This window comes from Anopheles arabiensis, chromosome 2 (genome assembly GCF_016920715.1).
Source record: "Anopheles arabiensis isolate DONGOLA chromosome 2, AaraD3, whole genome shotgun sequence".
NCBI lineage: Eukaryota > Metazoa > Arthropoda > Insecta > Diptera > Culicidae > Anopheles > Anopheles arabiensis.
Window position 1 is genome coordinate 60,700,183 of NC_053517.1, and position 14,809 is coordinate 60,714,991.

The window sequence follows — 14,809 nt, forward strand, 5'->3', positions numbered from 1 at the left end:
AAACATAGGAGAATATTATTCCATCAAACCTAATAAGAAGAAGAAGAAGAAGATTTCAGCTCTCGGAGCTGAAATCTTTTTGACGTAAAGTTTTCGCCTGGCCCCCCCTTTTGACCGAAAACTTTTTGAAATTTCGATTCATGTAGCAAGGCCTTGAAAGGTTAAAAACTATTATATTCAGTGAGAATCATATCAAATATTTAAATAAGTGGATAAAACCGCCCCCTACTTGCAAAATTATACGAAAATTAATGATAATTTGGCTGGAAATCACGAAATTCAATTCACGCGGTTTTTTGCGGCCGTTTAAGGTCCCCATCAACCATGTATCTCGGGGACCGCCTGTATACGCAATCTGATATTGCGCATCGTTTATTGATACGGTAAGAGATTAATAGAAGTTATTTGTTTATTACAATATCGTAATTATTTAAATGTAAATATATCAATGCATCAATTCTAATTTACAGTTGAAAATATGTTCTGTACCCTATTATTTTTTTCAATAAACGTCAATGATATGAACATATAAAAAGAAAGAATATTTACAGCACATAATACTTTATCGTCAACTAATACTATGTTGGGAAAAACTAGGTTTACTGGGCCAGCTAGTAATTTAATAAAAATGTATTACATGGAGTTTTAAAATTTACATTAGGTCAAAATCGGAAATAATTCTACAGCTGGGACGAGAAAGCTTGAAGCTGCGTACGCCCTGAGCAGTAACAGAAGTACCAGTTACATCTAAAAGTTTCAAATGTGGTGCAGCTGATTCGAGATGGTCCAACGATATGTCCGTCACAAGCTTATAATTTCGCACAGACAATCTTTCCAGTCCGGTAAAATTGTGATGTAATATTCCTCCTAAAAAACCTCCCGCAAGTTCATTGCGTGATATTCCGTACGCACATATTCCACGATCACTGATTAACGATACGTAATTTGGAGCAGGTTGCCCTGCACCTAAATTTACAAATACTTGATGCTGGTAGCCTCGGCCCGGCCCGTTAGCAATTGCAGGGAAGTTTTCTGGGAAATTTCCGGGCATAATAATTACGTGTGGCAAGACGCGTTGCGGTTGTGGATTATTTTCCTGACCATCGTGATGATTATTCTGCACTGGAGCATTATTGGCTGCATCATGGAATCGCAAGTGAACTGAAACAAAAATTATAAACAAGCAGAATAGAACACGTTAAGTTATTTTTTCTCATGATTATCATAATATTCCCGAGTTACGCGGTTTTGGCGACGAATCCGCGTAAGTCGAATTTCAAGTTTTTTGACTAAAATCCTATTGATTACTCGGAGTTTTTGATTTAATTTAGTACTTTTTTACACTTTATCATTTATTTGAAATTATTTGTGCAGTAAACTGTAATATTTTTTGCTTTTATGCGATTCCAATTTGTTAGCAAAAATGGAATTTTTACAGAACTTGAAGCAAATTGTACTGATTTGACATTTAATCTATCAAATTTAGAAAACCGCATAACTCTGGAACATACTGTACTTAGAACTCGATTCTAGGACATTAAAATAACTAGTGTTTAAGTGTATTATTTTGTTGCCTACCATTCAAAAAAGGTTGCTCGCGTTCTACTGGGCCGTTTTCATCATGAGCTTGAGCTGCAATTTCAGGTTGGAGTTCAAGCACAGGGGGCCGATGAGCATTATTTCCACGAGCATCAAAAATATGTTGATATGCAGCATTGATTTGATCACCAGCTCGACGTAAAAGTGGAGGATTTTCTAATTCGACATGCTCTCTACGTTGCAGTAGCAAATCTCTATTAATAATACGCACAATGTGTTGTCGATCCACATTGTTATGATTATTTTCGTCATTTCTTATGGGTTCTACCTGTTGATTTTGTTCGTCTGCGGGACTTACAGCACGTACTCTTCTCGCTTCTAAGTGTGGGGGCGGAGAACCTTGCACTTCGGGTCTGTCTGCTGCCGGGGCCGGTGGTTGAACTCGTTGATTATTGATCAAAACACCTGCTTGTCCCCGTACAATTCGAATTAAATTATCTTGATTTCCTTGTACCTGTCTTGGATAATCTCCGTGTACTACGCGTATCTCAAACACTCCATGTGCTGGTTGCGGATTATTGGGAGGAACACGTGCAGCTTCTATTTGTCCTTCAATCTGATGTGCAGGTGCATGATCGTTAACAACATTTTCATTTTGGCGTAGATCAGGAACGGCCAAACGATGCAATTGTTCGACACGTAAGCGTTCTGCTTCATTGTACTCATGAAGTCCATTTTCAGTTCGTAAATGATCAGGACATTCGAGCTTTAATTCCTTTAAAGAACGCACGATGTTGAAACAACTCACATCGGAATCGGATATTGGGGTATCACGTAAATCAAGAATTTCCAGGTTTTTAAAACCGAAACGAGTCGCCAAACTGGCATATGGAACACTGTCTTTAATATTTGCACATCCCTTCAAGCTTAAATATCTTAAATTTGGTAGCTTTGATAGAATCATAAAATCATGCGTGTCGAACCAAGCACAATATTCAATTGTAAGTTCCTCCAAGCGATCGAAATATTTATACATATTGGATAAAAATGAACGCATTTGTTGCGGGGGTACTATGAGATGGCTGTTAATATTTTGCACTGACAATGCGCACTTGCGAAACGCTAGCGAGCGTAAACAGTGGGGAAAAAAGATAATGCTGACATCGTTCATATCGATATATGCTTCGGTAAGCTCCAACCGTTCTAATAGACAGCATCGAGTTTCTATAGATTTTAGAATACCTGGTGTCAATGTCGGAACGTTCCATTGTTCAGCAGGATAAACACTAGTCATACCACGCAGTTTTAAACTTTTAGTTGTGCCAGGTTGTAGATATTTCACGCATCGATGTACTTCCATGGTAAGTAGCTTGACTGAAGTGAAATCAGCATCCATCCATAGAGTTTTGTCAGCAACTAACCTTTGTAGTCGGATACACACTTTAGATAATGGAATCAAACTAATACTGTCCAATTGCTTGAATACAAGAAGAAGTATTTCATCGCTAAGGTCTAGCAAATTAATGTAGGTAGACTTATGGGTACATGGTTCGATAATTTTGTTAAGAAGGCCAATTCGTTCAATGATTTGATGCTTCGCTTCTGGTTTCATTGTGCTATAATCCGGTTCGTCCGATAATTTTCTCTTCCGTCGATGCTCGAAACGTTGTTGAGGCAGCTTAGATGCAATACTAGATGATGGCATATCTTGAATATGTTCCTGCCTTCGTATCGGATCCATATTATATGGCTATCGAAGTTGATATCGTTAATTTGCCTATGCAGGTTTAACAACTAGACTTTGTATTAAAAATTATTCGAAAAAATAATATTATTCAGCAAAATGAGAAGACGTATATTAGTCCAAACTTGGCTGCTGATTCGATACTGCGTTCTTCAAAACATCCAATTAATTGGTTTTATTTGTCCTGTCTACAGACACAGAACCTATTTAAAGCTTTTAAATAAGGCGGCGCCTTGCCACCAATCAAACATGACATCCGACTCGAGCAAATCCACAAAATTATATTGAGGTGCACTGTCAGCCACTGTCGAACAAACTAAACTAACAACGCGACAACCCAGTCAGACAAACTTCTGATAATTTACCCATTCGAGCAGTTTTGTGTCTGTCATAACAGTAATTTAAGAGCAATTTAGCAGTACGAAGTGTTGTCGTTTGTTGTCAGTAAAAAGATATAAGATAGAACTAAAAGAGTATTGTTTTAATGTTCTTTTAGTGGAAGAAGAAGTCGGCGGTGTGTTTAAAACCGTAAAATGTAAAGCCGAGAAATTGCGTTTATTAGTGCTATTTGTGCAAAACCTTCTCCGGGTGAAGCGGCTGTTCAAGTCGAGTTTGCTAAAAAAATACATTGTAATCGTTTGTATAAGTTAAGGACAATGATTGAATATAACCATTCAAAGTGGGTATAGGGACTAGGTGGGCTTATAGGTTTGGCGGGAAGGCCATATTGGACGAACGAATAACAGGAGGGGATTCGATTGTGATACGTAGTTTTTCACCCATACTACGACAACCAAAACCAAAACAGCCATTGGAATTCACACGCATACATCAACAAATTATCGAATCCCCTCCTGTCATTTCGTTTTCATTTTTCTACAGCACGGCTGTCAAATTGTTCGGGATAAGCCCACATGTATAATAAACCCACTTTGATAACCATTAAACTGTAATATAATACATTTCGTGTTATTTATTAACAATTTGGCCGAAAAAATATAATAGAGGAAGCAATAGGATCTGTCAAAACTGCTCGAATGATTAAATAGACGACTGCTCTTAAATTACCGGTAATTTAACGGTAAGATAGGGGTAATTTCCCAAGTGACATTTTCGTGCAGATTGTTAGCGTTTTTCGAGTTGCTGGAAGCTTAAAGAGCAGGCTTAAACCTGGCTTAAAGAGCAAGCGATATTCCAGTGTTTAAGCTTATTATAACAGTTGAAAGTCAGAGTGAAGCGTTTTTTCTGGTGCCATTTTGAGAATTGTCATCACGTTGTGCACAAGCTACCGACCCAAAACAAAACATTCGTACTCTTCAATCCATATCATACAAAAAATTATTATAAAACACTTTTCACGTTGTTTTGTTGGTCCATGCGTTTCCCCGCTATTCTGATATTCCTAGATGGATCGTTTATTTCTACTTACTCTGTGTTTTGGTTGTTGAACAGCGAGGACAAAACTGCAAGCTTCTTGTTTGTCCGGCTTCTACCGAAGTTCTGACATAAACATCAACGCTTCAACACATCGTTGTTCACTCACAAATCCATGTATTCAAGCGTTTATATGAGGCAATGGGTTAATTCGAGCTGTTCACAAGGAGTTTAAGCTAAAAATGTAGAACAGTTGTCACCTGGGTTAAGTCCGATTTGTCTGACTGGGAAACATGTCACTTTAAGACTGCGCTCTGGCTCCAATGGAACACGCTCGAGCAGACCCAAGGATAATATATTTAGAAGGTTGATTTTTATCGATTTTGCTGGGTGACATTGTGGGGGACATCTGTCAATCTCTGCATACAAATTTCATTACCCCTCACCAGCCCTCCCCGATTTTTATACCGGAGCCCCCGGAAGAGAAATGTCAAGTCGAGAAATGTCATTTTGCTCTGAACAACTTAACCTTGTCATTTATAACACCTTGAGCAGACCTATATAGCGCGTGGCCAAAGAGGTGACAAAGTGTTGAAAAAAATTTCAACTTTGTCAAAATTCTTGTCAACTGCAAAAATGAGCTATTCTCGTGGCCGCACCAAAAACATACACAAGACGACAAAAAGCTCAAACAACCGAATATCATTGATATTACCGTATTAATACACGATGCGCAATCTCAGATTGCGCATATATATTTTTTTTATCAAAACATAAGTCATTTCGCGTAGTCAACCCTGAGTTATAAACGTCATTTCCATACATTTTCAGATTGCGCCAAGATTGTCAATCTCAGATTGTGCATATATTTATCTGCCAAACGGATCGGTTTGATATATTAATCTGTCAAAAAAAATTATATATCTCGGACATATAATCTTGAAAATTTATGCGCAATCTTGGCGCAATCTGAAATTGTATGGCAATGACGTTTATAGCTCAGGGTTGACTACGCGAAATGACATATGTTTTGATAAATGAATATATGCGCAATCTGAGATTGCACATCGTGTATTAATACGGTTAGAAACATGCATTTTAGCCAAGGTGGAATATAGAGGAGGTGTCTTCTTAGCGTTTGGCATGTTGCCATTTTGAGATTCAGTTTGACAATAGCCGTCGATATTTGTTTACAGGCAGCAGCTGCATTATAAGGCCGCAAATACACGACGCGCGTTTCCGCGGGCGCGTTCAAACGCGTATAACAGTTCCGCAGAGATATCCAGCTGAGCATCTCTGCGTTTCCGCGGTAGCGGGTTCGAATGACATTTCATTTCTATGGCTGGATTGTTATACGCGTTTCGCGGGCGCGGAAACGCGCGTCGTGTATTTGCGGCCTAACGTGTAAAATGTCGATTTATGGAGTGTGGATGCAAATACGAATTTTAAATGCTAAAAAAATGTTTATTAAACGAAAACAATTCATATATCATATCCAAATACCAGCAACATTCGTCGCATTTGACAACTGCTGTCGATCCTGGTTTTGTGCTTTTTTCTAAAGCCTCGATGCCCAATTGTTCTACATGAACACACCTCCTTTCTACCCACTTTGTTCTGACCAGCTTTCACCGTCCAAATTAAGGATAATGTATTTAGAAGGTTGATTTTTACCGCTTTTGCTGGGCGACATTGTGGGGGACATCTATCACTCTCTGCATACAAATTTCAATACCCCGCACCAGCCCTCCCCGATTTTTATACCGGAGCCCCCGGAAGAGATTTGTCAAGTCGAGAAATGTCATTTTGCTCTGAACAACTTCACCTTGTCATTTATAACACCTTGGTCCAAATAGACATACAGCGACAACGTCACGCGCGACGACGTCGCGCGCGACAAACAGTAGCTTAATTTTGCAAACAGAGCTACTCGTCGCGCGCGACAAACAGTAGCTTAATTTTGCAAACAGAGCTACTCGTCGCGCGCGACAATTTTGCTTCATCCGAAATAATCGAATTATCTAGTTTTTTTACAAGCCAGATTAATGTCAAACGCAAAAAAATAGATTTGAACACATTTTAACCTATTTTTGTGTGTTTTCAAATAAAAAACAAGTTTCTTGACTGAGTCAAATAAGCTACTTTGATCTACAGCGAGTGAAATTTTGAGCTATTTTTCGTCGCGCGCGACGTTTTCGCTCTATGTCTATTTGGACGGTCAGAAGGACTATGCAATAACCTAGCTTCTTTTATGTTCCTTGGTTGACATGTCGCATATGCCATTGCCCGGAATACGTTCCATGCTAATGATCAATTTATAATTATTCTTGTTGATACGAAACTTTAGTATGGATAAAATTGCATTTGATCATACGGATGAAGGGTCATCATTGAATTGTAATGAAGATAAAACTGAGAATGGATCGGATAGCGCATGTCCTTCCTCGGTTAGAGGGAAACCTAAATCGGGTAGGATATGGAAATCTCAAAAGTTACGGTAGGTTATAAACATGGATGTTCTACTAAGAAAGATAATACGCATACATCTGCATATCCTTTAGATTTGCTTCTATTAAGAAAAGTGTACAATGTAAGAAGTCATCACAGCAACAGGCATTTCGAGAAGAAATCAAGCATATCAAGGAACTATCACGATCTATAAAGGAAACAAGGCGACGTGAAAATGATATCAAACGTTTGAGACGCGAAGAAAACAAACGCAGAAGGATTGAAAATGAACGTAAGTCGGAAATCGTACAAGTTATCAAAAATCCTGCAAAACTCAAAAGAATGAGAAAGAAACAGCTGCGAATGATTGAAAGACGGGACATCAGTAAATTAAATGTCGTCTAATGAATTACCCAAGACAATAAACAATTGGACCGTCATGTAGCTACCGTGTCGTTTTATTAAATTACTATCCGGAAACATCGAACCTGCTTCTAGTCTGATAAGGAAATAAGAAATTCAAGAAGAGCATTCCACTCAAATCCATCCTTATTTTCACGAAGGCTGATGTTACTGATTTTGCTCGCCACATTAAACAACTTTTTGAACGGAGCATACGAATCCAGGGTCAATCGATCGCCTATAATGATAAGTTTCTCCTTGGCTCTTGTAATTGCAACAGTTAATCGGCTTTTATCGCTTAATATTTCGTAACCGTGAGAGCTCCGTTCTTTTCCTTTGTTGATCCAGATATTATCGGATAAATTTGATGATTTTGTGCACGAAAATAGTATTATCTGCGAAAAAATAAAACATTTAGACACAAGTCATGAAAAAGTGTTCTTCGTATACTGTACCTTTTTATCCTTTCCTTGAAATTGATCTATAGTGTTGACTTCAATATTGCAAGTATGATTCAATTGCTCAACATTTTCCTTCGTATATATTACGTTATGATTTGAACTTGAAGAGTGACGAGTGTATTTTTGTTTTTCAAATAATTTCTTCAAGAGTTTTCGTATTAATTCCACCTGTGCTCGAAATGGTGCAATAATACCTATTGATTCAGGTTCAACGCCAGCTTGAAGGAAAGCCCAACTAACGTATACTACAATGGCTATTTCCGAAACGTTTGTGCAGTTCATTGCGTTTTTACTTTGATCATCTGTAATGCTAGTCGATATTTCATTCAATTTTCTATAGTTTAGGTTCATTTGATATGTGTTACCAGTGTCCACTAAGACTACTGATAAGTCAATTTGATTGGATATCATTTTCAGTAGCCACCTTTCTACTTCATATATCCTACGTATATTTTCCAGATTCGGAAGGTTAATGGTGTTATTTTCCACAATATCATTTCCACAAATTAATTTACCGTTGTAAGCAAACTCGTTAGCCAATTTTGTCAAGACACGATTCATTCGATACTGTGTTGGAAGTATGTAAAAGGAACCTTCTTGGTCCAATCTGTGAAACATACTTTCACATGCGCCGAGGGAGCTGAAACAGATATAAATGCATTTTAAAATACTGTTTGTTGAACACGATGGAACATATTACAATTTTTAAAATAAAAATATTTTAAAGCATTACCGTGCTTCAGCAGATTTGATCACAGGAGGCAGTTGTTCTGGATCGCCTACTAATAGAAATCGTTTGCTACGTAACAATGGTCGAATGAGGCTAGGTTGAAAAACTTGAGTCGCTTCATCCACAATACAAAAATCAAAGAGGCGTTTATTAATCAGGGGATGGCCGGTTCCCTGGCACGTTACTCCAACAATTTTCTGTAAAAATAAACAACATTTAATTACAAAGCTAACGGGGTTTGCGTATTTCTTACATACGTATTGTTCATATACTTCACTCAGTTTTTCCGGAGAATCACAATGCTCAGTTACAATAGCTTCTGCAGATGATGCTACAGCTGGATCGATACGATCTATTGATCCTAGTCGAATAAACTTTAGATCTTGAAAAGGCAATAGGCGCTTCAGTACATTATCAACAGCAGAATGTGTGTTACTAGTCAGTAGTATAGATTGACCTAAGAGCGATAACAATCTGATCAATCCTACAATTGTTTGAGTTTTCCCAGTTCCAGGTAAACCCTTTAATAAGCAGTAGGATTTTGTAGCAGCGGCCTTAAGGGCTGCATTTTTCTGGTGACGGTTCAACTTTTTCAGGATTTCCTTGGCCTTAGGAATCATAGATTTTGAGAGAAATCCATCTGAGAATGTTGGCTTTTCACGATCAATAATAATCCTAGAATGAAATTTTAATGAAATTCATCGTAACATACGCCAAATTAGTGATAATTCTTTACCTGCGATACTGCGAGCAACGGTCATCGTTAAAGAGAAGCAATGCTAAGTTGGATAAATTAAATGTGGATTTATAGAGAGTATTTTGATCTAATACAAAGGTTTCAGCTCCATAATTAGTTGACAAGTCCCGTTCAAAAGAGACAACAATTTCGTTACTAGCATGACTAATTATGTATCCAGAAGCTACGGCAATCCGTTTAGAAGTACTACAAATAATATATTCACCAACTTGAAAAGTATCCAAAGCTTTAGGTAATGTGCTACTTGCTGCTTCTAATTTGAAAGTATGAAAATATAAGTCATCCACGATACGCACAGGAGAGACTAAAATCAGCCCACAAATGCATCTTCCCGTTTCTGCCCGTTCCTTTGGGGATGAATTCCACATGTTTTGTACGTTGCGCGCTGAGAACGGTGGAATATGGTTAATTTAATTGTCTGGTGCTGGCGCTTAAGCTCTCTACTTACATTGTACTGTCTCGTCATGAGTTTCCAAGTATATAAGACCGGACCATTGAATGAAGTAATCAACGTCTTTAGTTCTTAGATGACCACATGCTTCTTCTGCAAGTATTGACAATCCATAATTTGTACAGGTGCCTTCACGTTCGCTTTTCGATAATGTTATGCAAACTGTGTTATATGGACATTTGGTACAAGCTCGTTCGTTATTGATAGGGTCTGGTAAAGTGGGCTTCATCGCCAACGATCCCTTTTGAGTTATATTATCTTTTACCATCCATTTGCTTAGGGACCGTGCAACTTCATTTCGCAGAATGATCAAATCACGCTTCATGTTACGATTTGCAGTTACACGACTACATTTTCCCTCTTTCAAGTACAGGAGTAATCCAGCGTTTACCTCATGTCCAACAAGATTCATCATCATTTGATACAACGCCAGCTGGCCAAGATGTTCAAATGAATAACTAGCTCGACCTGTTTTCAGTTCTAAAGGCATAATTTCAAACGTTTTCTTTGTCGCATCACTTGATACGGAAACTGTTGCATCGATTCTGCCTTTAACTCCCAAATGATGGCACCAAATATTTTCCTCGATATCATTAACCTCACAGATGGCAATTGTTTCAGTATCAGTTTGTATAGACCTGTGATTAAAGTGTTTGTTTAAGAACGTCTCGATTTCTTTAAGATATGGACCCAGTAAACTGAACGCTTCCTTCGTGCTTAAGTTAACTTCATAAAGAGATGAGATAACCTTTTTAGTCTTCATAACTTTTTTTGCAATAGTTTCTACATGAGTTAGTAATTTGCAAGACTTGTCCAAAAGGCACCGTTGGAAAATATAATGCACCACGGTTCCAATAACCATCTAACGTGGAATACAGATATAAAGAAAACTACATTAAAATATGTAATTAATGATGAGTAATTTCGTACAAACCTGTGTATTCTCTGATTCCGACATACGAAACAGCTCCTGTAAGACTCCGCGCCGATGACAGAACAATGATCCCACTACAGTAGTACCTGAAACGAGTCTATCAGGATCCGTGACAAAAAATCCGAAATCTGCGTTGACTACAAAATGGCTTGATGATGGACTAACTTTCATGGCCAACACTGATACTATCAAGCCGTGAGAAATGCATTGAATCATATTCCTGTAATATAGGAGACCTTGCTGAATTCAGTTGATTATTCCATTGTGTGTAATTACCAAGGAGGAAAAAGCTGACAAATAGCTTTTTCTTCGGAATGAGAATCTTGCAATGATACTTTAATGGTTCCATTCTCAAGTTGGTCGATTGTCAAGACACTGCATCTTTTCCATGTAGATAGGTCTAAAGTGAAGTGCTATGAAAGAATATTCATACGGTAAAAAAATGGTGAAGGTTTAATATTATTTAAACAAACAAAATCGTTACCTGATGTACAGTGTTACAGTGCATATCGTGCCATTCTTCATCCCAATTTATAAGAGAATAGACATTATTATCGTTATCAGAACATTCTTTCGATGCCGTTTCGACACCGGTAACGACATTAGAAACTTTTGTTTTCCAATACTTCGCCTCTAATCCCGCATCAATTTTGGGAGATTCGTTGTTTGAGGTACATCTCCTTTTCATCCTTTCAGTGAGTTATCAGTTGATGAGATAAACAAAATGAACAATTAGAAGAATAGTATCACAATAACATAACCCGCCTTTGAACATAATAAATTGTCCGCCAAAATTAATGCGCCTGAGCCAGGGACTGTGTAGGAACCAAGGTGAATTAAAGAGATCGGGTGGTGAAATCTACCCAGTCAGACATATCGGACTTAATTTAGGGCGGTGGCAACGCTCATCGGATGCGCTTTTATCGGACAAGATTTGCCGCATGCGGCAAGAAAAGAGTTTTCTCAATTTTCTAGCTTTTCAAGGTATTATAATGATATTTTGTTGTTTCTTTATTAAGATAATCATTCATTGATATGATCTTAGGCATTTGACATCTGAAATAAAATCGCATGCGGCGATGCGGCAAAATCAAATGATTTTGATTTTGTCGCCTCGCCGCATGCGGCGGATTCGCAAGTGCTGTCATTACCGTCAAATCCCATACAAAAGCTTGCGGCAAAATCGCATGCGGCGAAGTTCTGACCGCTGCCTAAGAGAGCGGTACTTGTTCCGACGCAATGCGTTGCGATTTTGCCAAAATGTATGGGATTTGACAGACGCATGCGTTAACGACGCACGACGCAGCGTCAAAGTAGAAAATTTTCTATTTCGACGCACGTCGTGATGCGTCTGTCAAAATGGTTTAACCATATCGGGTGAAAATCGATATTTTTCCACGTTAAATTGTTTCGAGCGCAGTTTTGTGTGTAATTGGACAACTAAATAATTTTATTAACAAAACAAAATAAATGTAGAGAAAGGAATTTCGTAATTGCTGCAAAACAGGTGTGTGTGGGTCAGTATGCAATATGCAATAAAAAGCGAAAACATGCTTTGCACTGTTTTGAGCAGAACTGGAAATGATTTTACAGTTGTGATTTAACATTATAATCACATCAGAACCTATAAATAAGAAGCATTATTGCTGTTTGTTGATGTTTTTCTTAGTAAAATGTGTTGACATATCCATGCAGAACGCAGTGAACAGATACCAGCGTGCGTCACGCAATGCGTTGCGATACGCTGCGTCGAAACAAGTACCAAGCCCTAACGTCCGACGTGCGATTTCGTCGTCCGACGTTATCTGTCAAATCTCATATAAAAATTTGACAGGCCGTCCGATAAAATCGCATGCGAAAAAGCGTTGCCACCACCGTTAGGCCCGTGTCTGTGCTCCATCGGATGCGATTTTATCGGAAGGCCTGTCAAAATTTTATATGGGATTTGACAGATAACGTCGGACGTGCGATTTCGTCGTACGACGGAATCAAAAATTTTTGATTTCGTCGGACGCCGCATCCGATTTTATCTGTCAAACTAAATGTGTGGTGTTTTGTAGGAACAATCTCAACTTAATTTTTCATGATCGTTATATTATTCAAATCATCCAATTAATCGCAATATTATATGAAAAAGCGTTTGACAGCACGTGCGATAAAATCGCATGCGATGGAGCACGGACAAGGGCCTTAATACGGTAAAAGCAAGGTGGAATGTACAGGTGTCCCCCCAGATACGACTGTATTTGGGACCGAAAAAATGTCCCAAAGCAAGGCGTAAGTCGAAAAAGTCGTATGTCGAATATCTATGAACATAAAATTTATAACCGAAGTTGAAGAGTTGGATTTTATGATATCGTGTATTTTATTTAAAATAATGTTCGATAATGTAATAATTATATTTTAAAAACCGTACACAATATAGGGTCAAGATTCAAGATAGGGTAGTTGTGGAATCTTTGGAAATGTATGTATAACGGTTATCAGCCCAGAAATTAAAAAAAAAAAAACATCAATTTCTTGTCAATGACAACTTTTAACTGTCAAAATCAAAATCGTCGTATCTGCGAATCGTCGTAACTCGAGGGGGTCGTAACTCGGGGGACGCCTGTATAATGAGGTGTAGTCATAGCGGCTTTGGCGATCCCCCCCCTCCCCACCATGGGCTCCGATTTTGACAGATGGTTTTCCGCTTGTATATGTATTGATGGATTGTTTAAGTTTTGCATGGTCAATATTTGGTGGAGATCAATTTGGGTGAATATTTTAATTTATTAGAACACTGCCCGTGATTTAAAATGGAAATTTTCCTTGGAGAACTTGAAGCGTTCGCCAAACGCGGAAAACTAACTGTCAGTTTTCTTCGTCGATTCTTCTTCCACCTAGCTGTCAAAACGGGCTTATAACTGACCTGATATCTTTACGATCCGTGGGTAAAAGACTTTGAAAAAAAAAAAAACGTGGGAAAGTTTTGACAGCTGGATGAAAAGCCTCAATAATTTCATCCAAGGTGGAATATAGAGGAGGTGTCTTCTTTGCGTTTGGCATGTAGCCATTTTGAGATTCAGTTTGACAACAGCCATCGATATTTGTTTACAGGCAGCAGCTGCATTATTATGTGTAAAATGCAGATTTATAGAGTGTGGATGAAAATACAAATTTTTAGTGCTAAACAAATGTTTATTAAACGAAAACAATTCATTTATCATATCCAAATACCAGCAACATTCGTCGCATTTGACAACTGCTGTCGATCCTGGTTTTGTGCTTTTTTCTAAAGCCTCGATGCCCAATTGTTCTACATGACGACACCTCCTTTCTACCCACTTTGGTGCGCAACAACATCACCATAGCAATAGACGATGCGCAATCTCAGATTGCGCATATATTTATCTGTCAAACGGGTCGGTTTGATATATTTATCTGTCAAAAAATATATATATATATATCTCGGACATATAATCTTGAAAATTTATGCGCAATCTTGGCGCAATCTGAAAATGTATGGAAATGACGTTTATAGCTCAGGGTTGGCTACGCGAAATGACTTATGTTTTGATAAAACGAATATATGCGTGTTGATGGCGGAACTCGGGCCAGGCCACTCGAAGGAAAGGCCTTCAGTGTCCTGAGATCCAACCGAAAACAAATTTATATAAAGATGGGTTTCTGCCCGAAAGGAGTTACCGAAATAAATTGTACATTAAACCTTCGGCTAGTGTTCGCGGTTCGTGGTAACCTATGCTTCGAAAGTGGCACAATTCATTCAATAACTTTTCGGATGGGGGCAGAGGGACCCGGATGAGACCTAAAGAAAAACCTAGGAAAGGCCAAGACGTTCAAAGAAAATCGAGACGTTTTCCGTCCGTTTCTAAATTAGATCTGACGTTTATTTGACAAAATTGGTTCTTATATGCTAACATTTTTGATGGTGTTGAACGTGTCCGTACACGTTGTTTAAAATTATTG

The 14,809-nt window shown here is 38.2% G+C and overlaps 3 protein-coding genes across 5 annotated transcripts; 1 reads left to right on the forward strand and 2 right to left on the reverse strand.

The window, feature by feature from the left end:
- Nucleotides 1-292: 292 nt before the first annotated feature.
- On the reverse strand, nt 293-3,479 carry LOC120905827. The gene is made up of 2 exons (XM_040317035.1): nt 1,579-3,479; nt 293-1,161 (listed from the first exon to the last, which is right to left on the reverse strand). Exons 1-2 carry the CDS (start codon nt 3,278-3,280, stop codon nt 653-655), a joined length of 2,211 nt encoding a protein of 736 aa, XP_040172969.1. The 5' UTR covers nt 3,281-3,479; the 3' UTR covers nt 293-652.
- Nucleotides 3,480-6,916: 3,437 nt separating this feature from the next.
- LOC120905910 (coiled-coil domain-containing protein 86) lies at nt 6,917-7,549 on the forward strand. Its single transcript, XM_040317244.1, has 2 exons — nt 6,917-7,154; nt 7,219-7,549. Exons 1-2 carry the CDS (start codon nt 7,006-7,008, stop codon nt 7,508-7,510), a joined length of 441 nt encoding a protein of 146 aa, XP_040173178.1. The 5' UTR covers nt 6,917-7,005; the 3' UTR covers nt 7,511-7,549.
- LOC120905816 (DNA replication ATP-dependent helicase/nuclease DNA2) lies at nt 7,535-11,677 on the reverse strand. 3 transcript variants are annotated; one of them, XM_040317002.1, is made up of 9 exons: nt 11,325-11,674; nt 11,117-11,253; nt 10,841-11,025; nt 9,904-10,768; nt 9,435-9,840; nt 8,956-9,373; nt 8,702-8,895; nt 7,963-8,608; nt 7,535-7,902 (listed from the first exon to the last, which is right to left on the reverse strand). In XM_040317002.1, the coding sequence occupies exons 2-9, from the start codon at nt 11,187-11,189 to the stop codon at nt 7,600-7,602; spliced, it is 3,090 nt and encodes a 1,029-aa protein (XP_040172936.1). In that variant the 5' UTR covers nt 11,190-11,253; nt 11,325-11,674; the 3' UTR covers nt 7,535-7,599. The 3 variants fall into 3 exon arrangements, with proteins under 3 accessions (XP_040172936.1, XP_040172946.1, XP_040172955.1); XM_040317012.1 differs by lacking the exons at nt 7,535-7,902; nt 7,963-8,608 and having other exon boundaries at nt 8,738-8,895; nt 8,976-9,373; nt 11,325-11,677; XM_040317021.1 differs by lacking the exons at nt 7,535-7,902; nt 7,963-8,608 and having other exon boundaries at nt 8,780-8,895; nt 8,952-9,373; nt 11,325-11,677.
- Between the last annotated feature and the right edge of the window lie 3,132 nt (nt 11,678-14,809).